Genomic DNA, 27,384 nt, shown 5'->3' on the forward strand with positions numbered 1-27,384 from the left:
GGGATGGAGAAAGGGAATCCGGGAGCCAATGGGGACGCGGGATCGACTAGATCCGAGATGGGATCGATGGGATCGACCCGTCCAGCCCCCAGGAGCTAATGGGGGCGTGGGATCCAGTGGATCCCTGGGATCTCGGCCTATCAGAGCATCCATAACCCCCTGGGAACCAAGGAGGATGCGGGACCCAGTGGGTCCAGGTTGGGATCTCGGGTTCTCGGCCAATCTGGGCATCCACGGCCCTCCAGGAGCCAATGGGGACACGGGATCCAGTGGATCCCCAGGATCTTGGCCCATCGGAGACCCCCAACAACCCCCCAGGAGCCAACGGGGACACAGATCCAGTAGATCCAGGCTGGGATCTCAGGTTCTCGCCAATCCGGGCATCCAAGACCTCCTAGGAGCCAACAGGGACACAGGATCCAGTAGATCCAGGTTGGGATCTCGAGTTCTCAGCCAATCCGGGCATCCGAGACCATCCAGGAGCCAATGGGGACGTGGGATCCAGTAGATCCCAGTTGGGATCTCAGGTTCTTGGCCAATCCAAGACCCCCCAAGAGCCAGGCCTTCTGGAGGAAGATGTTGTGGTGATTCCACCGCCTCCCGGCACCTTCCGTCCATGGAGGCATCTAAATGATGGGCAGACGAGGAGCTCGGGGACACAGTTCAGTGCCAGATGGAATGGTTGGACTCCATGATCCAAGAGGTCTTTTCCAACCCGGTGATTTGACAATTCGAAGGCTCACGGTCTTCTTCACAGTGAACCTCTCAACTCTCCTTCTTGTTCTTAGACTCCTCGGGCACCTCTTCAAGGCTGAATCTGGTTCCTCTTCCTCATCTTAATGAGTTTTGACTCCTTGGTCATCTCTTCAAGGTTGGACGCGGTTCTTCTTCCTCATCTTAACGAGTTCTGACTCCTTGGTCATCTCTTCAAGGATGAATCTGGTTCCTCTTCCTCATCTCAATGAGTTTTGACTCCTCAGGCGCCTCTTCAAGGTTGGACCTGGTTCTTCTTCCTCTTCTCCTGGTCTTAACGAGTTCTTCTTGCTCTTCTCATCGCTCTGGGCCTTCTGACCTGGCTTAATTGGCCAGATGTTCATTATTGAGAACGAAACGTGCTTCTGGAAGTCAAACGGCTCTCTGAAAACTGAACCGATCGAAGCATCGTTATGGAAGGAAGGAATAAATCGTTAAATGGCCCTCAGGGAGTTGGCGGATGACACGAAGCTGAGGACGTGTCCATTGGAGGGGGTGTGTTGGGGATGGGGGAGGGGCTCGATGGGTGGGGGAGGGGCTCGATGGGTGGGGGAGGGGCGAGTTGGGTGGGGGAGGGGCTCGATGGGTGGAGGGGTGGGGGAGGGGCGGGTGATGTGGAAGTTGGGGGAGGGGCCGCGCTTCTTCCCGTTCTTTGGGGGTGGGTGGGGGAGGGGCGAGTCCGAACGGATCCGAACGGAGCGACCGGAGCCCGGTGCGGGGGGGGGGAGGGGCGGGAGAGGGACCCCAACCCCCCCCAACCCCCTCCTCCCCTCCCCCACCCCACCCGAACCCCGTTTGGAACCGGGGGGGGGGGGGGGGAGGGCGAAACCGACCCAAAACTCCCCGATATTCGCTCAAAAGTTACACTTTCCTCCCCAAACTCTCCCTTTCCGCCCAAAATTCCCCGTTTTCCCCTCAAAATTCACCTTTTTCCCTCAAATGTCCCATTTTCCCCTCAAAAATCAGTTTCCTCCCAAAATTCCCTGTTATTCCCTCAAAATTCATGTTTTCCTCCCCAAATTCCTCATTTTCCCCTCGAAATTCACCTTTTCCCCCTCAAAATTCCCCGATTTTTTTCCTATTTTTCCCTCAAAATTCACGTTCTCTCCCCCAATTCACATTTTCCTCCCCAAATTCCCTATTTCGGCAAAAAAGTTTAAGTTTTCCCCTCAAATTTCTCTGTTGCCCCAGAACTCTGTTTTTATCCATCAAATTCACTTTTTTCCCAAAAGACACCATTTTCCCCTCAAAATTTCCCATTCTCCCCTCAAAATCCCTATTTTCCTCTCAATATTCATATTTTCCTCCCTGAATTCCTCCTTTCCCCAAAAAATGTTCCATTTTCCCCTCCAATTTCCCTGTTTTCCTCCCAGAACTCTGTTTATTCCTCAAAATTCACCATTGTCCCCTCAAAATTTTCAATTTTCCCCTCAAAGTTTATATTTTCCTCCCCAAAATTCCTCATTTTCCCCTTGAATTTCCACATTTTCCCCTCAAAATTCCCCCTTTCCCCCGCAAAATCCCCCATTTTCCCCTTGATTTTCCCCATTTTTCCCTCCAAATTAGCCATTTCTCTTCAGAATTCTCAATTTTCCCCTCAAAATTCTCCATTTCACCCCCAAATTCCCCGTTTTCCCCTAGAATTTCCCCATTTTTCCCTCAAAATCGGACACTTACCCTTAAATTTTTTTTATTCTCCCCACAAATTCACCTTTTTTCCCTCCAAATTTGTGGTTTGGGGGCGGCTATGGGTCGCTATAGGTCACTGACCCCCTGCCCCACAGCCATGAGCCCCCTCCTCGTGGCTGTCTCCGCCCTCCACGGCCTCGTCCTCCTCCTCCTCTTCATCGCCACCCTCGACAAGGTACCCTGACCCATAGCTGCCCCATAGCGCCCCATAGAAAGAGATCCATGCATCTGCACACCATAGCTCCCCACATCCTGCCCCACAGAGCCCCCCACAGCCCCCACAGTGACTCGCAGCCTGCCCCATAGCACCCCATAGAAAGAGATCCACGCATCTGGGCCCCATAGTGCCCCACAGCCTGCCCCATAGAAAGAGACTCAGACACCTGGGCCCCATAGCGCCTCATAGCTTCCCATAGCCAGCCCCATAGCTCCCCACACCCAAGAACCCACCTTCCCTGCCCCATAGCTCCCCCCATCCTGCCCCATAGAACCCCATAGCGCCCCACATCCTGCCCCATAGCGCCCATAACACCCCCCTATCAGGGCATCCAGGCCCCCCCCCAGCCCCATGGGGGGTCTGTGGGGGTGTGGGGGGCAGCCTGGCCTCCAGGCTCCCCGCTGCCCCACGGCTGCCCCATAGCTGCCCCACACGCAGGGTTGGTGGATGCTCCCGGGCGGTGGCGGCCGCAACATCTGGTTCGATTGCGTCTTTGAGAACAGCAGCCGCTCCTGGGCCTGCAGCAGCGCCAGCGATGGCCGTGAGCGCCGTGGGGCAGCTGTGGGGCAAGGGGGCACATGGGGGGGCAGGGACATGCGGGGAGGAATCAGGCGTGTGGAGCACAGGGGGTGTGTGGGGTACATGGGGTGTGGGGCAGCCGTGGGGCAGCGGGGCACATGGGGGGCAAGGGACTTGGGGGGTGCAGGGGGTGTGGGGAAGAATCAGGCGTGTGGGGTACAGGGGGTGTGGGGCAGCTATGGGGCAGGAGGGCTGTGGGGCACATGATGGAGTGGGGAGGGATTAGATATGCAGGGCGCGGGTGGTGTGGGGCGGCTATGGGGCAGTTGGGGGGGCGCAGGTTTTGAGGTCCTCCCCCTGAACCCCCAAATCCAGGTCGGAGGGGGCGGGGGGGGGGCTTGGGGGGACACAGGGTTTTAGGAGTCTCTGGGGGGTTTTGGAGGTCTCGGGGGGTTTGGGGGGGGTCTCTGGGGGGAATTTTTGGGGTGCGGGAAGGCAGTTTGGGGGGTCAGGTTTTAAGGTCCCCCCTTGACCCCCCCTATGCCCCCAGGCTGGCTCTGGGGGGTGCAGGGGGGGCTGCTGGGGGGGCTGCTCGTCTCCAGTGGCGCCTTCGGGCTCTTCGTGTGGCAGCTCGTGGCCGGACCGCGGGGAGGGCACTTCCTCGCCCCGGGGGGGGGGCAGCTGCTCGCAGGTCAGGGGGCGCCCCCAAAACCCCAAGGGACCCTCAACCCCCCCCCGACCTCCCCCAACACCCCTTGGACCACCCCCCCAATCCCCTTTGCCCTCCCCCAGACCCTTTTGCCCCCCCCAAACCTACCCCCCAGCTCCCAATCCCCCCAAACCCTTTTTGACCCCCCAACCTGCCCCCCACCCCCAAACCCCTCTGACCCCCCAAGCCCCCCAACCCCTTTTGCACACCAAACCTGCCCAACCCTTTTTTACCCCCCCAAACCCCTACGACCTCCCAAACTCCTTTTGCCCCCCCAAACCCCTCTGACCCCCCCATCATGCCCCCCCCCAGGTCTGCTGGTGCTGGTGGGGGCGGCGCTGTTTGCAGCATGGGGGGGACACCCGCCCGGTGGCCACTTTGGCCACTGCTTCGTCCTGGCCTGGCTCTGCGTCCCCCTCGCCCTCGGCAGCGGCATCACCTACCTGCTGCTGCGCCGGAAGGACTGAGCCCCCGCCATGGCCACCATGATGACCGCCAACATGGCCACCATGATGACCACCATCATGGCCACCAGCATGGCCACCACGATGACCACCAGCATGGCCACCAGCATGCCCACCATGATGACCACCAACATGGCCGCCAACATGGCCACCATGATGACCACCAACATGGCCACCATGATGACCACCAGCATGGCCACCAGCATGGCCACCACGATGACCACCAGCATGGCCACCATGATGACCACCAACATGGCCGCCAACATGGCCACCATGATGACCACCAGCATGGCCACCAGCATGGCCACCACGATGACCACCAGCATGGCCACCATGATGACCACCAACATGGCCGCCAACATGGCCACCATGATGACCACCAACATGGCCGCCAACATAGCCACCATGATGACCACCAGCATGGCCACCAGCATGGCCACCATGATGACCACCAGCATGGCCATCAGCATGGTAACCATGATTGTCACCATGATGGCCACCAAGATGGCTATACCATGATGGCAACAACCATGGCAATCATGATCGCCACCAGCATGGCCACTAGCATGGCTACCATGATGGCCACCACGATGACCACCAGCAAGGCCACCAAGATGGCGACCATGATGGCCAGCAGCATGGCCACCAGCATGGTAACCATGATGGTCACCATGACTGTCACCATGATGGCCATCAGCATGGCCACCAAGATGGCTATACCATGATGGCGACAACCATGGCAATCATGATAGCCAACAGCATGGCCACTAGCATGGCTACCATGATGGCCACCAGCATGACCACCAGCATGGCCACCAAGATGGCTACTATAATGGCCATCAGCATGGCAATCATGATGGTCACCATGATGGCCACCAGCATGGCCAACAAGATGGCTACCATGATGACCACCAGCATGGCCACCAAGATGGCTACTATAATGGCCATCAGCATGGCAATCATGATGGTCACCATGATGGTCACCATGATCATCACCATCATGGCCACCAGCGTGGCCGACAAGATGGCTACCATAATGGCCACCACCATGGCCACTATAGCAGCCACCAACGTGGCCAATGACATCACCAAGGTGGCCAGTGACTTCATCACAGAGCCCAATGTGGCCAATGACATCATCAGTGATGTCACCACCCCCCGTGATGTCATCGCTCCCCTCCCCCAATGCAATAAATGCCAAAGCCGGAGGAGGTGATGGAGGCACCAGGGAAGGGGGGGGGAGGGATCTGGGGGGGTCGTGGAGGGGTTGGGGTCCCCCCAGTGAGGGGGGGGTTCTTGGGATGTCTCAATGGGGGTTTGAGGGGGTCTTGGGTGGGTTTTAGGGGGTACCCGGTGGGAGGAGGGTCTTGGGGTGCCCCCCAAGGGGGGTTGGGGGGTGGCGTTGGGGAGTCCCTGGTGGGGGGGGGCAACTTGGGGTGCTCCCAATGGGGAGCTTGGGGGGAGACTTGGTGGAGGTTGGGGTGCCCCCAGTGGGGGGGGTTGGGGTTTTAGGGGGCCCCTGAAGCAGAGCCGGGCGCGGGTGCCATGGGACCCACTTTATTGATCCCGGGGTCCCCCCCAATCTGGGGGGGCTGGAGGGGGGGGGGGGCGATCCCCCAAATTTGGAGTTCCCCCCCAACCTGGTCAGGGGTTTGGGGTCCCCCCTAGTTTGGGGGGGTCCCCTCCGGTTTTGGATGTCTCCCAGCTGGTTTAGGGGATGCTGAGGGGGAAGGTCAAGCTTTTGGGGTCTCCCCCAGGTTTTGGGGTCCCCCAGCTGGTTTAGGGGGTGCTAGGAGGGGTGTTCAAGCTTTTGAGGTCCCCCCCAGGTTTTGGGGTTCTCCCAGCTGGCTCAGGGGGTTCTGAAGGGGGGTGTCCCCAAGAGCCAGGGTCCCCCCAGGTGTGTTCATGGTTTTGAGGTTCCCCCCCCTCGCTTTTGGGGTGCCCCCCCAGGGCCCGCAGCCACTCCCAGGCTCTTGGGGCGTTGAAGGCAAGGGGTACCCCGAAATTCCGCTCCAGCCACTCCTCCACCTGCGTCTGGAGCCGCTCCTCGATCTGCGCCCGTGGTTCCTTGGGGCCTGGAGGGGGGGGTCAGGGCACCCCAAAACCAAACAGGGACCCCAAAACCCCAACACTCCCCACTCACCCCAAAACCCCCCACGAACCCCCAAGCCAACCCTGAGCCCTCCATCTGCCCCCTGTGCCCTCATGGCCCCACATCTTCCATGTCCCCCCCTGTGCCCCCACCCCGAGCCCCAATCTCCCCCGAGCCCCCAAATCACCCCCTCTCCTCCCTCCCCTCTCCCCCTCTCCTCTTCTCCCCCTTCTCCTCCCTCTCCCCCTTCTCCTCCCTCTCCACCTTCTCTCCTCTTTCTTTCCCCTTTCTCCCCCCTCTCCCCTCTCCTCTCCCCTCTCCCCCCGTCCCGCCTCACCCCCGCAGTGGGGCAGGAAGGTCTGGGCCAGCAGTGCCTCCTTGGTGGCCTCGTCCTGCGCGCGGCGCGTTATGGCCGCCAACAGCTCCTCGTGCTGTGCCGCACTACGGCGGTAGCGGCTCCGCGCCAGCTCCAGCGCCGCCGCCTCACGCCGACGGGCAAACGCCTGCGCCGTAGAGCGGCACCGGGAGAGCACGGGGAGATGGCGTGGAGAGAATGGGGAGAGCACGGGGAGATCACATAGAGATTGTGTGGAGATCATGTGGAGATCGTGGGGATCATGTGGAGATTGTGTGGGGATCATGGGGAGATCATGTGGAGATGGTGTGGAGATCACATGGAGATCATGTGGAGATCACATGGAGATCACATGGAGATCATGTGGAGATGGTGTGGAGATCACATGGAGATCACGTGGAGATGGTGTGGAGATCATGTGGAGATCAGATGGAGATCCCATGGAGGTCACATGGAGATAATGATATGGAGGACACATGAAGATCCCATGGAGATCCCATGCAGATCCCATGGAGATCTCTTTCAGATCCCATGGAGCTCCAGCCCCCCGTCCCCACCTTGGTCCCGCGCAGGGTGACGAGGACGCCGAGGCCGAGCAGCAGCGCGGTCGCCCCCACCTTGAGGTCGGCCATCAGCCCCAGCCCCAGGTTGAGGAAGAGGAGGGCGGCCCAGCCCAGCAGCCCCAAGTGCAGGCGGGCGCGCGTCAACCCGGGCGTCCGCACGCGGCCCTTCTCCAGCAGCAGCTCCAGGGCCTCCAACGGAACCTTCCGGAACTCGGCCAACTCCAGCGCCCCGGCCCGTTGCTGAGCCACCACCACCACCCGGCTGAAGTAATGCCTGGAAGCGCCCCCCCCCAAAAAAAACCACCCCATGGAACCCCCAAAACTGACCCAGAGACACCGAAACTCCTCCTGGAAACCCCAAAAGAAATGCCGAGAACCCAAAATACCACCTGGAACCCCCCAAAAATACCCCGTGGAGACCAAAAACGCCACCTGGAACCCCCCAAAACACTTCATGGAGACCAAAAACACCTCATGGGACCCTAAAATTGATCCTAAGAACATCAAAACTGCTTCTGGAACCCAAAATCATCTGCTAGAGACCCAAAAGCTCCTTTGGGAACCCCAAAAAGCACCTCCTAGAAACCAAAACACACCTGGAACCCCCCCAACCCCCCTTCTGGAACCCCCCAAAGCCCCTTGGAACCCCCCAACACCCCCCTGGAACTCTCCAACCCCCCCTGGAACCCCCAAATTCCCCCCCGGAACCCAACAAAACCCCCTGGAACTCTCCAACCCCCCCCCCCTGGAATCCCCCAAACCCCCCTGGAACCCCTCAAATCCACCTGGACCCCCCACAACTTCCCCCCCAGATCCCACCAAGCCCCCCACTGGCCTCTGTGGGGCAGGGCTGCTGCGGCCCCATCTCCGTGGGGTGCTGCTCTCAGGGGTGGGGAGGGGCCCCCGGCGCTGCCCCCGAGCCCAGAACTGCAGCAACTCGTAATCCTCCAGGCGGACCGAGACCTGTGGGGCAGAGCCCCATAGCGACCCATAGAGCGACCCATAGAGACCCATAGAGACCCATAGACCCACAGAGCAACACAGAGTGACCCATAGAGACCCATAGAGCGACCGAGAGCGACCCATAGAGACCCCTAGAGACCCACAGAGTGACCCATAGAGACCCATAGAACCCCACAGAGCCCCATAGCGACCCAGAGACCCACAGAGTGACCCATAGAGACACATAAAGCGATCAAGAGCGACCCATAGAGACCCACAGAGCCCCATAGCGACCCACAGAGTGACCCATAGTGACCCATAGAGCAACCCGTAGAGACCCATAGAGCCCCACAGAGCCCCATAGCAACCCATAGACAACCACAGAGCCCCATAGCGAGCCAGAGAGACCCATAGCACCCCAGAGTGCCCCAGAGCACCCCATAGCGACCCAGAGTGACCCATAGAGCCCCAGAGCGGGCCAGGGCAAGCCAGAGCAACCTATAGTGACCCAGAGTGACCCATAGTGACCCATAGCCCCCACAGTGCCCCACAGAGCCTCATAGCCTCCATAGAGCACTGCAGTGCCCTACAGCCTCTATAGAGCCCCACAGCGCCCCATAGTGCCCCATAGCACCCCACAGCACCCCATAGAGCCCCATAGAGCCCTACAGAGCCTCATAGCCTCCATAGAGCACTACAGTGCCTTACAGCCTCTCTAGAGCCCCACAGCGCCCCATAGGGCCCCACAGCACCCCACAGCCCGCCCCACACCTGGGCCTCATCCTCGGGGTGCTGCACAAGGAGGGCGAAGGCGATGGCGGCCTCGGGCAAGCGCTGGAAATTGGCCTCGCGCAGCAGCGGCTCCAACGCGGCCACCAAGCGCCGAACCCGGCGAGCCACAGCCTCTGGCGATCCCCCGGCAACCCCCAAGTGTGGGGCAACCCCCGGCGCCGTCTCCTGGTCCGGGTCCAGCGGAGCGTAGAGAGCCTGTAGGGAGAGATGTGTGGGGGCTGACCCATAGCTGAGCCATGGGTGACCCATAGCTGAGCCGTAGCGCCCCATAGCAGCACATAGTGCCCCATAGGTGACTCATAGTGCCCCAAGGTGCTCCGTATGTCACCCATAGCACCCCATAGCAGCACATAGTGCCCCATGGCTGACCCACAGCTGACCCATAGTGCCCCACAGGTGACCCATAGTGCCCCATAGCAGCCCATTGCACACTATAGCAGCCCATAGCACCACATAATGCCCCATAGCAGCCCCACTGCACCCCATAGCAGCCCCATAGCCCTCCCCAGCTCTGCCCCACGGCTGCCCCACCTGCAGGTGCTGGTGCAGGCGCAGGTATCGGGCGCTCAGCGCTGCGTCCAGACGGGCAGCGACGGCCACGAAGGAGGCGCGAGCAGATCCTGAGGAGTGGAACTCCTGGGGGCAATGGGGGCTCTATGGGGCCTGTGCCCCACGGCGGCCCTGCCCCATAGCCCCCACGGCCCCACATCTCCCCCCCATCTCTCCCATCTCCCCCCTTTCCCCCATCTCCCTCCCTCCCCGCTCACCTCCCTCTCCCCATCTCCCCCCTTTCCCCCATCTCCCCCATCTCCCCCATCTCCCCCCTCTCCCCATCTCCCCCCTTTCCCCCATCTCCCCCCTCTCCCCATCTCCCCTCTTTCCCCCATCTCCCCCATCTCCCCCCTCTCCCCATCTCCCCCCTTTCCCCCATCTCCCCCATCTCCCCCCATCTCCCCCATCTCCCCCCTCTCCCCCCATCTCCCCACCCGCAGCAGCAGCCCCTGCAGTCGTTCCCGGCTGATGGGGATGAAGGTGTCGCGGAACTCCAACTCCCACCCTGGTGGCAACACAGGGCCTCGCTTGGACCTGCCCCGAGCCCGGGCCACCGCGGCGGCCAACACGGCCAGCGGCGCTGAGGCCTCAGGGGGCTTCACCGGCGTTGAGTTCGTGGCCCGTGGGGTCAAGGTCGGGGTCGAGGTTGAGGTCAATGTGGAGCTCGTGGCCCAGGGGGTCAAGGCTGAGGTCAAGGTTGGGGGCATGGCCTGTGCAGTCAATGTGGAGGTCATCATCCGGGGCGTCAAGGTTGGGGGTCAAGGTTGGGGTCAAGGTTGAGGCCCATGGTGGTCAAGTTTGGGGTCAAGGTTGAGGTTGTGACCAAGGGGGGTCACGGTTGAGGTCAAGGCTGAGGTCATGGCCTATTGGGTCAACACTGAGATCAAGGTTGGGGTCAATGTTGAGGCCCACAGGGTCATGGTTGGGGTCAACATTGAAGTTGTGGCCAATGGGGTCATGGTTGAGGCCATGGCCCATTGCGTCAACAGTGAGGTCAAGGTTGGGGTCAACGTTGACGCCCGCCCATGGGGTCATGGTTGGGGTCAATGTTGAGGTTGTGGCCAAGGGGGTCATATGTGAGGTCAAGGCTGAGGTCATGGCCTACTGGGTCAACATTGAGGTCAAGGTGGGGGTCAACACTGAGGCTCATGGGGGTCATGGTTGGGCTCATGGTTGGGGTCATAGTTGGGGTCATGGTCCATGGGCTCAAGGATGGGGTCAAGGCTGGGTTTGTGGCCAATGAGTTCATGGTTAGGGTCAAGGCTAAGGTTGTGCCCTTTGGGGTCAACATAGAGTTCAAGGTTGAGGTCAAGGTTGAGGCCCATGTGGGTCATGGTTGGGGTCAAGGTTGAGTTCAAGGTTGGGGTCATCGTTGAGGCCCATGGGGGTCATGGTTGGGGTCAAGGTTGGGTTCAAGGTTGGGGTCATCGTTGAGGGCCATGGGGGTCATGGTTGGGGTCAAGGTTGGGGTAGTGGCCAATGGAGTCAGGGTGGGGGTCATCACCCAGGGGGTCCCGGCTGAGGTCAAGGTTGAGGTCACGGCATGGGGGGTCCCTCCTGTCAGAGCTCTCGTCGCACGCAGCATCCTGTGGGGGGGACACACACAGCCATGAGGACTGGGGGGCACTGGGAGGTACTGGGAGCACTGCAGAGGGGGCTGGGACCCGACTGGGGGGAACTGGAAGGTACTGGGAGCACTGGGAAGGGGGCTGGGAGGGGGCTGGGACCTGACTGGGGTGAACTGGGGGACACTGGGAGGTGCTGGGAGCAATGGGGAGGGGGCTGGAAGGGGGCTGGGACTTGACTGGGGGGAACTGGGGGGCACTGGGAGGGACTGGAGGTGCAGAGATTGGGGTGCAGGAAGGGGTTTGGGGAGCTGAGGATTAGGATTTAGGGGTGCTGGGGTTGGGGGGTGCAGGAGGGTTTGGGAGAGCAGGGTTTGGGGTGCAGGGGGTTGGGGTGCTGGATTTGGGGGTGCAGGGGGGTTTGGGGGAGCAGGGGTTGGGGTGCAGGAAGGGTTTTGGGGGGCTGGGAGGGTTGGGGTGCAGGATTTAGGGGCGCAGGGAGTGCAGGGGGGTAATTCAGAGGGGTTTGGGGTGCAGGGGGTTTGGGGTGCAGGATTTGGGGGTTGGGGAGGTTGGGGAGGTTTGGGGGTGCAGGGATTGGGGCGTACGGGGTTGGAGGGTTTGAGGGAGCAGGATTTAGGGGTGCAGGGCTTGGGGTGCAGGGTCTGGGGGTGCGGGGGGGTCAGGTTGTGGGGGGTGTTGTTCGGGGGGGGGGGGGGGGGGGTGCGGGGGGTACGCCCTGCCCGGCGCCGCTCCGCCGGCCCTGACCTTGACCGAGCGCCTGCGCCGCGCTGGCCACGCCCCCTCCAGCACTGATCACGCCCCCAGCGCTGACCACGCCCCTTTCCTGTCCTGCCTGCCTCATGCTCAGGCCACGCCCCCTCAACAGGCCACACCGCTCATCATGGCTACATGGCGATCAGGCCACGCCCCCTGCCAGGCCTACACCGTCCTGGGCCGCGCCCCCACAGGCCCCCGGAAGGGGGCGTGGCCAATACTGGGGGCGTGGACCACGAAGTGGAGGGGCGTGGTCAGCAGGGAGGGGCGTGGTCAGAGAGGGGGCATGGTCAGCAGGGGATAGGAGATGTCAGATGGAGTGGGTGTGGCCAAAGCAGGCAGGAGGCGTGGCCAGCACTGAGGGCGGCTGGAGGCATGGGCAAGGTTGATGAGTGGGCGTGGCCAGTCGGGCAGAGGTGGGGGCGTGGTCTACGCGGAGGGGCGTGGCTAGCAGGAAGGGGCGTGGGCAGCGCAGAGGAAGGGGCATGACTAGCCCGGGGTGGGGGGCGGATGTATCCAGCGTGGTCATTGGTGAAGGGCGTGGCCAGCATGCGTGGAAGTGGTCAGATGAGTGGGCGTGGCCAGCACTATGAGGGCGTGGCCAACAGTGGAGGGGCGTGGCCAGCACTGGTTGCTTGGACAAAGAAAGGGAGGAGTCAGTGCTTGGGAAGAGGCGTGGTCAATGGGAGGGGCGTGGCCATTTGGAGGGGACGTGGCCACGTGCTGGGGGTGTGGTCAGCACTGGATGATTGGACAGCAACAGGGGCGTGACCAGTGCTGTGGCGGGGCGTGGCCAAAAGGAATGGGCGTGGTCAATTGGAGGTGGGAGTGGCTTAATGTGAGTGGGCGTGGCCCGCGCGTGAAAAGGGGGCGGGGCTGGGGGTCGTGTCGGTGCTGGACTCGTTGCGATGCGATCGGGAGCGTGAGGTGAGCACGACCCCAGGGACCCCCCCATCCCATCTAGAACCCCCCTACAGTCCCCCCATAGCCCCTACAGCCCCCCATAACCCACCCCATAGCCTCTATAACTGCCCCATAGCCCCTATAAGCCCCCCATAACCCCCCCATAGCCTCTATAACTGCCCCATAGCCCCTATAAGCCCCCCATAGCCCACCCCATAGCCTCTATAACTGCCCCATAGCCCCTATAAGCCCCCGATAACCCACCCTATAGCCCCTATAGCCGCCCCATAGCCCCCCCATAAACCGCCCTATAGCCCTTATAGCCCCCCTATAACCCGCCCCATAGCCCCTATAGCCGCCCCATAGCCCCCCCCATCCCTATAGCCCCCCTACAGCCCCCTAAGGAGGGGGCCAGGAGCCCTGGGGATGGGGCCAGGGGACAAGGGGACAGACAGACAGAGCGAGCCAGTGCGGGCACAGACAAACGGACATGGGGGACAGACAGGGGACACGGACAGAGGGACAGATGGAGGACAGGACAGACAGGTGGGGGGGGTGACAGAGGGGATGGACAGGGACAGATGGACAGGACAGACAGGGGGACAGGGTGGCAAGCAGACAGGACAGACAGACAGGGGGGCAATGGGACAGGGGGACAGACAGGACGGACAGACGGGGACAGACAGACAAGGGGACAGAGGGACAGATAGGGACAGACAGACAACGGGACAGACAGACAAGGGGACAGACAGACGGGGACACGGGGACAGACAGACAGACAGGGGGATGGGCGGGGACAGACAGACAAGGGGACAAGGGGACAAGCAGACAGGGACGGCGGGGGACAGACAGACAAGGGGGAGAGACAGACAAAGAGACAGGGGTACAGACAGACAGGAGGATGAGGGGGACAGACAGACAAGGAGACAGACAGACAGGAGGATGGGGGGGGGCAGACAGACAGGGGGACAGAGCCAGGACAGACGGACAGACGCCGGCGCCGCCGCAGCCGCAGCCCCATTAGCATTCTGCAAGCGACAGCGGGTGCTGCAGGGGGGGTGAGATCTGACTGGGGGGAACTGGGAGGCACTGGGGAGGGAACTGGGACCCGACTGAGGGGACTGGGAGGGGGGATTGGGAACAGCTGGAGAGACTGGAAGGGACTGGGAGCACTTGGGAAGGGGCTGGGACTTGAGTAGGGGGCACTGGGAGCCAGCTGGGAGGACTGGGAGGAGACTGAGGGGGTTGGGAGGGAACTGGGACGGGACTGGGGGGCACTGGAGGACTGGGGAGGGGGCTGGGATATGACTGGGAGGACTGGGGGGGACTGGGTGCACTGGGGAGGGAGCTGGCGGGGGGCTGAGACCTGACTGGGGGGCACTGGGAGGGACTGGAAACCAGCTGGGAGGACTGGGAGGAGATGGGGGGAGGGCGGTGAGAGGGGCTGGGGGGACTGGGAGGGGGGATTGGGAACAACTGGAGAGACTGGGTGGGACTGGGAGGAGGCTGGGACCTGACTGGGGGCACTGGGAGGGACTGGGAAGCAGCTGCAGTGACTGAGAGGTACTGGGAAAGGACTGGGAGCACTGGGCGGGGGGGGGGGGGGATGTTGAAGAGGGATTGGGAACAGCTGGAGAGACTGGGAGGGACTGGGAGGGGACTGGGAGGGACTGGGACCCGACTGGGGGCACTGGGGAGGACTGGGAACCAGCTGCAGCGACTGAGGGGTACTGGGAAAGGACTGGGGGGGGCACTGGGAGGGACTGGGAGCACTGGGGGGGATATTGGGAGGGGAGATATTGGGAGGGGAGATATTGGGAGGGGGGATATTGGGAGGGGGGACTGGGGGGGACTGGGAACCAGCTGCAGGGAGTGGGAGGCACTGGGAAGGGACTAGGAGGGTGCTGGGAGCGTCTGGGGAGACTGGGAGGGGACTGGGGAGACGTGGAGGGCACTGGGGGGACTGGGAGGAAGAATTAGGAACAACTGGAGAGACTGGGGGTACTGGGAGGAAACTGGGAGGTACTGGAGGGAACTGGGGCAAGTGGGAGCTGACTGGGAGGGAACTGGGGCCGCTGGGAGAACTGGGATGTACTGGAGGGAACTAGTGGTACTGGGGGTGAACTGGGAGGAACTGGGAGGAAACTGGGGGAACTGGGAGGTACTGGAGGGAACTGGAGGAACTGGGAGGAAACTGGGAGCTGACTAGGGGCTCCCAGCTGTGCTGCTCACCCCTCCAGGTGCCACCCCCTTGGCTCCCCCCGCCCCCTCATCCCTGTGTCCCCCCAGGTCCCCCCATGTCCCCAAACCCCCCCTTTGTGTCCCCTTTGTGTCCCCCCCATGTCCCCCCTGTCTCCCCAAACCCTCCTTTGTGTCCCCCCCAGGTCCCCCCCATGTCCCCAAACCCCCCTTTGTGTCCCCTCTAGGTCCCCCCCTGTGTCCCCCCCATGTCCCCAACCCCCCCTTTGTGTCCCCCCCAGGTCCCCCCCGTGTCCCCAACCCCCCCCTCATCGTGGCTGAGATGAGGCCGAGCCCCCCGGCGCCGAGCACGGGCCAGGTAGGACTTGAGGGACACGGGGGGGGGACACGGGGATGGGGGGAGATTTGGGGACACGGGCGGAGATGAGGGGATTGGAGATGTGGGGGACGTGGGGGGGACAGGAAAAGACGTGGGGGGAGATTGGGGACATGGGGGGACATAGACGATATGGGGGGACATGGGGGGAGATGGGGACATGAAGGGGCTTGGGGACACTGGGGGGGGCATGGCGGGGACATGGGGGGACTTAGGGACATGTGGGGACATGGAGCCGAGGGGGGACATGGGGACATGGGGGGCAGGGAGGGTGGGGCACAGGGTGGGACATGGGGGGACACGGGGGGGCTGGGGCAGTGCCTCACGGCTTTGTCCCCCCCCTTCGCTCTTTGGGGACACACAGTTGGGTGTCGTGTGTCCCCCCATGGGGACAGTGACCCTGCTTGGTCCCTGCTAGGCACTGGGGGACACTGGGGGGGCCATTGGGGGATACTGGGGGCCATTGGGGGTCTCTGGTGGCCACTGGTTGGCCCTGGTGGACATTGATGGGACCAGGGGAGGGGGCTCTGGTGGATACTGGAAGATACTGGTTGATACTGGAGCCTCCCTGGCACCTCCTGCCATCTCCTGGCCCCCATTCCCATTGTCCCCATGGTGCCGTTGGCTTCTCCCCATGGTGGCCCCCATTCCCGTTGTCCCCATGGTCTCCACCCATTCCTGTGGTCCCATGATTCCATTGGGTTGTCCAATGGCTTCCACCCATACCCATGGTCCCATGATTCTATCGGGTTGTCCCCATGGCCTCCACGCATTCCCATTGTCCCCAAGGTGCCGTTGGTTTCTCCCCATGGTGGCCGCCATTCCCGTTGTCCTCATGGCCTCCACCCATTCCCACGGTCCCCATGATGCCGTTGGTTTCTCCCCATGGATTCTCTCCCCACGGTGCCCCCAATTCCCTCAGGGCGCGGCGCCATGACCCCGGTGGGCTTGGTGGCCACCATCAGGATGTTCTTCCCGCTGGCCTTGGCCTGCGCCAGCCCCTTCCTGCCGCCGGAGGGGCCTCGTCGCGCCCTCAACGTCGCCGTCATCTTGAGTGGTGCCTCCTACGGCCCGGCCGGGCCCCGCCTGCCGCCCGCCGCCTTCCGCAACTTCTCCTTGGAGGTCAATCCAGTGGGGGTTGTCCTCAACGACACCAACCCCCGGAGCCTGATCGTCCGCCTGTGCGACGTCCTCTCCTCGTTGCGCATCCACGGCGTCGTCTTCGAGGACGACACACGCTCCGAGGCCGTGGCCCAGATCCTCGACTTCATCTCGGCCCAAACCTCTGTGCCCATCATCGGCATCAACGGCGGCGCGGCCATCGTCCTCACGCCCAAGGTGGGCAACACCCCGTCGTCCCCAACTCGAGTCGATCATCTCCAGAGCCACCAACTGTCCCCAACCCAACTGTCCCTGACCCAACCCGACCATCTCCAGAGCCACGAGCTCAACCCAACCCCACTTCCCCAACCCATCTCCAACTCAACCCAACCATCTCCAGAGCCAACTGTCCCCAACCTAACCCAACTGTCCCCAACTGACATCTCCCCAACTCAACCTGACCATATCCAGAGCCACCAACTGTCCCCAACCCAACTCAACCCGAACCAACTCAACTGTCCCCAATCCAACTTGACCACCTCCAAGCCACCAACTGTCCCCAACTCAACCCAACCGTCCCCAATCCAACCACCTCTGAACCACCAACTGTCCCCAATCCAACCATCCCCAACCCAACCACCTCTAGAGCCACCAACTGTCCTCAACCCAAACCAACTCAACTGTCCCCAACCCAACCACCTCCAGAGCCACCAGCTCAACCCACCCCAATCAGCTTCAATCCAACGGTGTCCCCATTGTCCCCCCCTTTCCCACCGCAGGAGAAAGGCTCCACCTTCCTCCAGCTGGGCTCCTCCACCGAGCAGCAGCTCCAGGTGATCTTCGAGGTGTTGGAAGAATACGACTGGACGACCTTCGCCGTGGTCACCACCCTTTTTCCCGGCTACGAAGACTTTGTGGACTATGTGGAGGTCTTGACCGACAGCAGCTTCATCGGTTGGGAACACCGAGGGGTCCTCACCCTCAACTTGACCGACGACCCCGAGGGCTCGCGGTTGCGCCGCCAACTACGAGAGGTCAACGCCCAAATCCGTCTCCTCTACTGCTCACGAGAAGAAGCTGAGGCCATCTTCCGGGCAGCTCGTGACGCCGGTTTGGCCGGACCCGGTTACATCTGGTTCGTGGTGGGCACCAACCTTGGAGGAAGTGAACAGTTGCCGGAACATCTCCCCGCCGGTTTGTTTGCGGTGTTGTCGGCCGGTTGGAGGGACGACCTTCAACATCGGGTCCATAACGGCGTGGCCATCGTGGCCAAGGGCGCCGAAGCCCTCCTGCGCGACTACGGCTTCATCCCCGAGTTCAACAACGACTGCCGGGCGCCCAACGTCACCCAGATCAACGACAACCTCCACCGGTGAGAGATGGAGCCACCCGACCTCCCCAACCCAACCCCAAAGATCTCCAGAATCTCCCAACCCAACCCCAAAGATCTCCAGAGCCTTCCAGCCATCCCCAATGAAACTGTCCCCACAATGACCTCCAGAGCCGCCTAGTTGCCCCCACCCCAACCCGCCTCAGAGCCACCAACTGTCACCGAATCGTCCCTGGGCTGTCCCCAAACCCCTCAGAAGCCACCCAAGTGTCCACCAACCCAACCTGTGATGGTGCCACCTCCCCAGGTACTTCATGAACATCACCTGGGGGCAGAAGGACTTCTCCTTTAATGAGGACGGCTACCTCGTCAACCCCTCGCTGGTCGTTATCTCCCTCAACAAGGAGCGCAACTGGGAGGTGGTGAGGATCTCCAGAACCTCCTGACTGTCCCCAACTCAACCCCAAGGGTCTCCAGAACCTCCCAACCTGGTTCCATTGGCTTCTCCCCATGGTTCCCCCATTCCTGTTGCCCCCTTGGTTCCATTGGCCTCTCCCCATGGTTCCCCCATCCCTGTTGCCCCCCTGGTTCCATTGGCTTCTCCCCATGGTTCCCCCCATTCCTGTTGTCCCCCCGGTGCAACCGCTCCCCGTGTCCCCAGGTTGGCAGCTGGGAGCAGCGGCGCCTGCGGCTCAAGTACCCGGCGTGGTCGCGTTACGGGCGGTTCCTGCAGCCGGTGCCGGATGGGCAACACCTCCGCGTGGCCACGTTGGAAGAGCGACCCTTCGTCATCGTGGAGAACATTGACCCCATCACCGGCACCTGCATCCGCGACTCGGTGCCGTGTCGGCGCCAGCTCAACCGAACCCATAGGTGGTGACCGGGGCAGTCGCCGTCGGGCGGGGCATCGGGGGTCGCAACACCTTGGAGGGGGTTCCACCAGCTCTGGAGGCACCATACGGTCCTCAAGTGTCCCCAAGGCAACCAACCGTAGGGCTGCCAAGAATCTCGAACCAGCGCAACCCAACCCAACCCAAGCACCTCCAGAGCCACCACCTCAACCCAACCCAACCGCCTCCAGAGCCACCAACTGTCAACCCAACCACCTCCAGAGCCACCAACTGTCTACCCAACACCTCAGAGCCGCCAAGTGTCTCCACTCACCCAACCACCAACACCTCCAGAGCCCCCTGGAGGCCTTGGGTCTCCCTACTGCCACCACCGCACTGGAGTGGACTGGGTGGTTACTGGGAGGGACTGGGGCTCCTTTCACACCCCTACTGCTACCATGGGTGTGTTCCCACCACCTTGAGGGGTCTCCAATGCCCCTGGGTGTCCCTGCTGCCACCCTGAGGTCTTCCCGCCACCTTGAGGTTTCCCAAGACCCTGATGGTGTCCCCAAGACCTCGAAGTGTCCCCATGGCCACCCTGAGGTGTCTCCACCACCTTGAGGATCTCCCCAATGTTTTTGGGGGGTTCCCCAAGACCTTGAGGTCTTCCCACCGCTCTGGGGTTTCCCCAAGACCCTGATGGTGTCCTCAAGGCCTTGGGGTGTCCCCATGGTTTTGGGGGTGCCCCTTTGATGTCGGGGTTCCCCTGCAGTGCCCCGGCCGAGGTGCCCCTTCTGGAGAAGAAGTGCTGCAAGGGCTTCTGCATCGACATCCTCAAGCGCTTGGCACGGAGCGTGGGCTTCACCTACGACCTCTACCTGGTCACCAACGGCAAACACGGCAAGAAGATCGACGGTGTCTGGAACGGGATGGTCGGAGAGGTGGGAGGGGACACCCCGAAACCCCCCTGGGGCAGGAAGGGACCTCCAAGCTTGGGGGGAACCAAGGGTGCGAGGAGGGAGCTCCAAAACATGGTGGGATCGAGGGGTGGGGAGAAGTCACCACCACAACCAGCACTAAAACCACCACCAGAACCACCAGCAAAACCACCAGAACTTTCCATGAGAGAGACATACCCCCAATTTGTGGGGGTTCAGTGGTTCATGGAGACCCCCCCCAAACTTCAGGAGAACCAGGAGTTGAAGAGGAGTTCCAAAACATGGTGGGACCAAGGGTTGGGGAGAAGCCATCACCGCAACCACCATCCATGGAGGATGTCGGGGTCCATGGAGACCCCTCTGTCATTGTCTCACCCCCAGGTTTTCTACCGGCGTGCAGACATGGCCATCGGCTCGTTAACGATTAACGAGGAACGGTCTGAGATCATTGACTTCTCTGTCCCCTTTGTGGAGACCGGGATCAGTGTCATGGTGTCCAGGAGCAATGGCACTGTGTCCCCCTCGGCCTTCCTGGGTGCGGGGACACAGGAGGGGACACGGGGACATGGGGGGAGATGGGGGATGTGGTGGGACACGAGGATGTGGGGACACAGGGAGATGTGGGGGGAGATGGGGCGTGGTGGGACATGGGGGATGTGGTGGGACATGAGGACATGAGGACATGGGGTCGTAGGGGGACAGGAGGACATGGGGGGAAATGGGACATGGGGGGACACAGGGGGACATCAGGGTGATGGGACATGGTGGGACATGAGGATGTGGGGGACATGGGGACACGGGGGGACAGGGGAAAATGGGGGGATATGGGGGGCCCTGGGGGGCGGTGGTCCAGGAGGGCCCATGGGGAGATTGGGGGTTGGCTGTTGGCCATGGAGATGTCTGCGGTGGCTCTGGGGACGTCCCCGAGGAGGAGGAGGTGGCCCCAGGGGACCCTGGTGTGTCCCCACCACCCCCATGGTGACGTCCTGGTGTCCCCAGAGCCGTACAGCCCGGCCGTTTGGGTGATGATGTTCGTCATGTGCCTCACGGTGGTGGCCGTCACCGTCTTCATCTTCGAGTACTTCAGCCCTGGGGGCTACAACCGCAGCCTGACCAGCGGCCAGCGTGAGTGCCACCACAAGGACCCAACGGTCCCCAACCCTTGGAGATCCCATCCTGTGTCCCTCCATGGTCCCCAAACCTTGGAGATCCCATCCGTGTCCCTCCATGGTCCCCAACCCTTGGTGACCCCATGTCACATCCCTCCAGGCGCTGGAGGCTCCACCTTCACCATTGGGAAGTCCATCTGGTTGCTCTGGGCTTTGGTCTTCAACAACTCAGTGCCAGTGGAGAACCCCAAGGGCACCACCAGCAAGATCATGGTGCTGGTCTGGGCCTTCTTCGCTGTCATCTTCTTGGCCAGCTACACGGCCAACTTGGCCGCTTTCATGATCCAGGAGGAGTACGTGGACACCGTCTCGGGGCTCAGTGACCGCAAGGTACCGCCAGGGGGGGACAGGAGGGGACACGGGGAGATATGGAGGACGTGGAGGATGTGGAGGACAGGGAGAACATGGAGATATGGAGGACGTGGAAGACATGGAGGACATGAAGGACAGGGAGAACAACAGGATATGGAGGACGTGGGGGATGTGGAGGACATGGAGGACATGAGGGACATGGAGATGTGGAGGACATGGAGGACATTGGGGACATCGAGGGTGCAGGGGTACGGAGGACACAAAGGACAGGGAGAACATCAGGATGTGGAGGACATAGAGACATGGGGGACATGAAGAACATGGCGGACATGAGGGACATGGAGATATAGAGGACATGAGGGGACATAGGGAGAAATAAGGACATGGAGGACGTGGAGGACATGAGGGGACACAGGGACACAGGGTGTCCATGGAGGTCCATGGGTGCTGGTGGGTGCCCCTGGAGGTCCATGGAGGTCCGTGGGTGTCCGTGGGTGCCCCTGGAGGTCCATGGGTGTCCGTGGGGCAGTTCCAGCGCCCGCAGGAGCAGTACCCACCCCTCAAGTTTGGGACAGTGCCCAACGGCAGCACCGAGAAGAACATCCGCAGCAACTACCCCGACATGCACAGCTACATGGTGAGGTTCAACCAACGCGGCGTGGAGGATGCCCTGCACCACCTTAAGACCGGGTACGGGGGTTCTGCTGGCCACGGGGAGGGGTCTGGTGGCCACGGGTAGGTCCTGATGGCCATGGATGGAGGGTCCTGGTGGCCATGGGGGGCTTTTGGTGACCATGGAAGTGGTTTGGTGGCCATGAATGGGCTTGGTGGCCATAAATGGGTGGTTCCTGTTGGTCATGGATGGGTCCTGGTGGCCATGGATGCATTGTGGTGACCTTGGGTGGGTCGTGGTGGCCGTGGGGGGCTTTTGGTGACCATGGAAGTGGTTTGGTGGCCATGAATGGGTGGTTCCTGGTGGCCATGGATGTGTCCTAATGGCCATAGATGAGTCCTGGTGGCCATGAATGGAAGGGTGCTGATGGCCATGGGGTGCTTTTGGTGGCCATGGAAGTGTTTTGGTGGCCATGGCTGGGCTTGGTGGCCAAGAATGGGTGGTTCTTGTTGGCCATGGATGGGTTCTGGTGGCCAAAGATGAGTTCTGGTGGCCATGAATGGGAGGGTCCTGGTGGCCATGAAGGGCTTTTGCTGACCATGGAAGTGGTTTGGACTTGGTGGTCATGAATGGGTGGTTCCTGTTGGCCATGGATGGGTTTTGGTGACCGTGGGAGTCTTTTGGTGGCCAGAGGTTGCTTCTAGTGGCCCCGGGCGAGGTTTGGTGGCCCCAGGTGGGCTGGGCAACCAGAGTTGGGTGGTGGTGGCCGCAGGAAGTTGGACGCCTTCATCTACGACGCGGCGGTGCTGAACTACATGGCGCGCAAGGAGGAGGGCTGCAAGTTGGTGACCATCGGCTCGGGCAAGGTCTTTGCCTCCACCGGCTACGGCATCGCCCTCCAACGCGGCTCCCGCTGGAAGCGCCCCGTGGACCTCGCCCTGCTCCAGCTCCTGGGCGACGGTGGGCACTGGGAGGGACTGGAAGGGACTGGGGAGGGGGGTAAGGGAGGAGACAACTCTCTGAGTGACCCCCAACCCTGGGAGATGGGCGTAGAACCCCATGGAATGAGCTCTGAACCATCTGAGGTAACGCCCAACCCATCTGAGATGACCTCTGACACCCTGAGATGACCCATAACCCATCTCAGATGACCCCTAAACCCCCTGGTGTGACCCCCAACCCACCTGAGATGACCCCCAAATCCCCTGAGATGACCCCTAACCCCTCTGAGATCACCTCCAATGCCCTGAGATGACCTCCCAACCTATCTGAGATCACCTCCAATGCCCTGAGATGACCCCTAACCCATCCGAGATGACCCTAAACCCACTGAAACGACCCCCAACCCATCTGAGATGCCACCTAATTCATCTGAGATGACCTCCCCATCCCTCTTCCCAGACGAGATTGAGATGCTGGAACGTCTGTGGCTGTCGGGGATCTGCCACCAGGAGAAGCTGGAGGTGATGAGCTCCAAGTTGGACATTGAGAACATGGCGGGCGTCTTCTACATGCTGCTGGTGGCCATGGGCCTCAGCCTTCTGGTCTTCGCTTGGGAGCATCTCCTGCACTGGAGGCTGCGGAGGAGACGCCTCGGGGCGCCCGGGAGGCTGCGCTGCCTCCTCGCCTTCAGCAGGGTACGGGGACAGGGGGGGACATGGGGGGAGGATGAGGGTGGAGGGGGACGTGGGGACATGGGGGGAGATGAGGACATGGGGGGAGATGAGGACATGGGGGGAGATGAGGGCGTGGGGACGTGTGGGGACATGGGGGGGAGACGGGGACGTGGGGGACAAAGAGATGGGGGGGACATGGGAAGATGAGGGTGGAGGGGGACATGGGGACATGGGGGACAAAGAGATGGGGAGATGGGGACATGGGGGGAGATGAGGGCGTGGGGACATGTGGGGACATGGGGGTGAGATGGGGATATGGGGGACAAAGAGATGGGGGGACGTGGGGGGAGATGGGGGACAAAGGGACATGGGGGGAGATGGTGACAGGTGGGGGGACGGGGGGAGATGGGGACTTGGGGGACATGGGGGGCGATGGGGATGAGGGGACGGGGGACGGCAAAGGGACATCGGGGACATGAAGGGGATATGGAGGGACATGGGGGGGCCATGGGGGCCGGGGGGGGCCATGGGGACACAGGGACCCCCCCAGACCTCTGCCCCCCCCCCCCAGGGCATTTACCGCTGCTGCAGCGCCGAGGACGCCGCCCCCCCCGCGCCCCCCCCCCCTCGCTCCCCTCCCCCCCCCCCCCCCCCCCCGCCCCCTCCCCGGGCCCCCCCCCCCCGCCCCCCCCCGCCCCCCCCCCCACCCATTCCACCGCTTTTATGGCCCCATCGAACCCCAAGGGCTCAGCCGGGGGGGAGGGGGGGCAGCAGCCACCCCCAAATTGGGGGGGGGTCCCCATTGCACCCCGCCCCCTCCCTCCAGGACCCCCCCCCATCATTTTTACCCCCATTGGCCCCGACGCCCCCCCCGGGGTCTCTATGAGAGTTTAGGGGGGGCGGAATTTGGGGAAGGGGGGGGTGGTGCTTATGGGGAGGAGGGGGGGGGGTATGAAGAAGGGGGGGCTTTTCGGGGTGAGGGGGGCGGTCAGGAATTGGGGGCGGGGGGGCAGGACCCCCCCTTCGCTTACGCCCGTTTGGCTTATGAGGACGAACGCAGCCCCCCCCCACCCCCAAGAGAAAGGCCCCCCCCTCGCCGGGCCCCCCCCCACCAACGAGGAGGAGGAGGAGGGGGGGGGGACCCCGAAACCCAACCCCTCCTTCGCCCCCCCCCTCCACGCCCCCATTTTTGCCGGGGAGGGGGGACCCACCCCCCTCTTTTTTCTTCGCCCCCCCTTTTTTCTTCTCCCCCCCCTTTCTACCCCGATTTCTCCGACTCCGAATCCGACACCGGGGGGGGAGGCGGAGGTTCAGCTTCGCCCCCCCCAGGGCCCCCCCCAAACCGCCCCCCCCACTCCCCCCGCCCCCACCCACACCCCCCCCCCACCCTTCCCCCGCCGCCCCCCCCCCTTGCTGGTTTGGCCCCCCCCCATTTTGCACCTTCCCTGGGGGGGGTGGGGGGGGCAGAGAAAGGGGGGGACCCCCCTTGCCCCCCCCTCTCGCCGGGCGCTGTTGGTCGGCAGAGAAATTGGGGGGGCCCTGGGGGGGAGGGGGAGGAGGAGGAGGCGGGGGGGGTTATGGCTGGGGAGGTGGGGGCAGCTTGGAATATTTAGGGGGGGGCCCCCCCATTTTTCCACCCCCCCCCACCCGCTGCCGGAGCTGCTCGGCCGAGAGGTTGCGGGATTGGGGGGGTCCTGGGGGGGGGGGGGGAAGTCCTTGGGGACCCCCTTTTTGTTCCTTTTGGGATTGGGGAGGGGGTCCTTGGGGTGGGGGGGGTTGGGGGGGACCCCCCTTTGCCCCCTCCCGGCGTCACGGCCCCCCCCATCGCCCCCCCCCGCATTGTGGCGTGGCTCGAAGCTTGGAAGATCTGAGCAGCTGGGGGGGGCCCTGGGGGGGGGGCGGGTGGGCTCCTTCGTCCCCATCTTTGTCCCCCCCCCCCCCATCATCATCATCATCATCATCAGCGGCGCCATCGGCATCATCGGCATCGGCACCATCGCGGGTGGGGGGGGGCTTTGGGGGGTCGGAGAGGCTCTGCCCACTTCTCCAGCCTCGAGTCTGAGGTATGACCGGCATGGGGGGGGGGGGGGCATTGGGGGGACCCCCCCACACTCTAACCCCCCCATCTCCATATTGAGGGGGGATGAAGATTGGACCCATGGTGGCATCAGCGGGGAACGGGGGGGCGTCCATGGAGAGGAGGAGGGGGTCTGGTGGCATCTGAGGTGACATCAGGGAGGATGAAGAGGAGTTCCATGAGAGCCATGAAGAACGTGGGTCCTGGTGGCATCTGAGGTGACGTTGGGTAGGACAAGGACTGGTTCCATGGGACGCATGAAGAAGAACATGGGTCCTGGTGGCTTCTGAGGTGACAAGGACAAGGATTGGGACCAATAGTGACACCCATGAAGAAGAACAGAGGTCCTGGTGGCATCTGAGGTGACAAAGACAAGGATTGAGACCCATAGTGACACCCATGAAGAACGTGGGTCCTGGTGGCATCTGAGGTGACGTTGGGAGGATGAGGACTGGTTCCACGAGACCCATGAAGAAGAATGTGGGTCCTGGTGGCAGCTGAGGTGACAAGGACAGTGCACCGCGTCCCTGTGGGTGATGCCACCACCGCAGAGGTGACACTGTGACCCCCCCGGCCAACCTCGTGTCACTTCCCCCCAGTGATGAGAGTTTAATGAAGACACCATGATTTCTGGTGGGAGGAGGGGACAAAACTGTGAGCGACCCCAGCCACCGCGAGGGTGACACCGTGAGGTGACAGCGTGGCCAACAAGGCTACCGTGATGGTGACACCACGAGGGTGACACCATGGCCACCAAGGCCACCGTGCTGGGGACACTGTGATGGTGACACCATGGCCACCACAACAGTGCCATGGTGGCCACCACGATGGTGACACTGTGACAGCAACACCGTGGCCACCACGACTGTGACATCATGGCCACCAAGATGGTGACACTGTGATGGTGACATTGTGGCCACCATGACTGTGACATAGTGGTGACCACAACGGTGACACTGTGATGGTGACACCGTGACCACCACGACGATGACACTGTGATGGTGACACTGTGGCCACCACAATAGTGACACTGTGACAGTGACACTGTGGCCACCACGACTGTGACATTGTGGCCACTGTGATGGTGACACTATGATGGTGACACCGTGGCCACTACGACTGTGACATCGTGGCCACTGTGATGGTGACACCATGATGGTGACACCGTGGCCACCATGACTGTGACATTGCGGCCACCACAGTGGTGACACTGTGATGGTGGCACTGTGGCCACCACGACTGTGACATCGTGGCCACCGCGATGGTGACACCGTGGCCACCACAACTGTGACACTGTGATGGTGACACTGTGGCCACGGCGGTGACATTGCGGCCACCGCAACGGTGACACCACGACTGTGACACCGCGACTGTGATCCCGTGTCCCCCCCCCGTGTCCCCCACACTGTGTCCCTGTTCCCCCCGTCCCCATCACCCCCGTGTCCCCCATCCCTCCCACGTCCCCTTTGTCCCCCCATATCCCCCCATGTCCCCATGTCCCTCGTGTCCCCCTAAATCCCCACGTCCCTGCCCCCCTGTGTCCCTCATCCCTCCCGTGTCCCCCTTTGCTGCCCCCCTGTCCCCCACGTCCCTTTTGTCCCCCTAAGTCCCATGTCCCCCCATGTCCCCTGTGTCCCCCACGTCCCCTTTGCCCCCCCTCATGTCCCCCCATCTCCCCTTCATGTGTCTTTTGTCCCTTGTCCCCCCATGTCCCCATTGCCTCCTGTCCCCCCTCTTTGTCCCCATGTCCCCCCATCCCTTTTGCCCCCCCTTTGTCCCCATGTCCCTGTCCTCCCTCTGTCCCCCATGTCCCCCCACGTCCTTTGTCCCCCCATGTCCCCCCTGTCCCTTTTGTCCCCCCTTTTGTCACCCCTTTTGTCCCCAATTTCAGCTCCAACACCTCTGGAATAAAAAGCTTTTCTATTCCCACT

The 27,384-nt window shown here is 62.3% G+C and overlaps 2 protein-coding genes across 2 annotated transcripts; one reads left to right on the top strand and one right to left on the bottom strand.

Moving 5' to 3' along the window:
- Positions 1-5,864: 5,864 nt before the first annotated feature.
- On the bottom strand, positions 5,865-12,048 carry TMEM143 (transmembrane protein 143). The gene is made up of 9 exons (XM_054052353.1): positions 11,981-12,048; positions 11,152-11,233; positions 10,082-10,357; positions 9,627-9,731; positions 9,075-9,290; positions 8,197-8,324; positions 7,356-7,635; positions 6,781-6,946; positions 5,865-6,426 (listed from the first exon to the last, which is right to left on the bottom strand). The coding sequence occupies exons 2-9, from the start codon at positions 11,230-11,232 to the stop codon at positions 6,131-6,133; spliced, it is 1,548 nt and encodes a 515-aa protein (XP_053908328.1). The 5' UTR covers position 11,233; positions 11,981-12,048; the 3' UTR covers positions 5,865-6,130.
- A 3,324-nt stretch (positions 12,049-15,372) lies between these two features.
- Positions 15,373-24,044, top strand: GRIN2D (glutamate ionotropic receptor NMDA type subunit 2D; the record flags this gene model as incomplete). Its single annotated transcript, XM_054052414.1, is given in 14 exon segments — positions 15,373-15,449; positions 16,390-16,805; positions 17,348-17,940; positions 18,206-18,320; positions 18,560-18,771; positions 19,501-19,669; positions 20,048-20,201; positions 20,666-20,791; positions 20,936-21,165; positions 21,677-21,837; positions 22,533-22,720; positions 23,162-23,397; positions 23,948-24,003; positions 24,005-24,044. Coding segments are annotated over 13 exon segments (2,685 nt in total), but the record flags the coding sequence as incomplete, so codon positions are not given.
- Between the last annotated feature and the right edge of the window lie 3,340 nt (positions 24,045-27,384).

This window comes from Cuculus canorus, chromosome 33 (genome assembly GCF_017976375.1).
Source record: "Cuculus canorus isolate bCucCan1 chromosome 33, bCucCan1.pri, whole genome shotgun sequence".
NCBI classification, from domain to species: Eukaryota; Metazoa; Chordata; class Aves; order Cuculiformes; family Cuculidae; genus Cuculus; species Cuculus canorus.

Bases quoted from the DNA above. Each gene is read 5' to 3' on its own strand.
- TMEM143 (XM_054052353.1), bottom strand. From the start codon at position 11,232: ATGCTGCGTGCGACGAGAGCTCTGACAGGAGGGACCCCCCATGCCGTG. The intron at 6,947-7,355 runs GTGGGGACGGGG...TCTACGGCGCAG, and splicing joins TCACCCTGCGCGGGACCAAG to GCGTTTGCCCGTCGGCGTGA. The intron at 6,427-6,780 runs GTGAGGCGGGAC...CCCCCCCTCCAG, and splicing joins CTTCCTGCCCCACTGCGGGG to GCCCCAAGGAACCACGGGCG.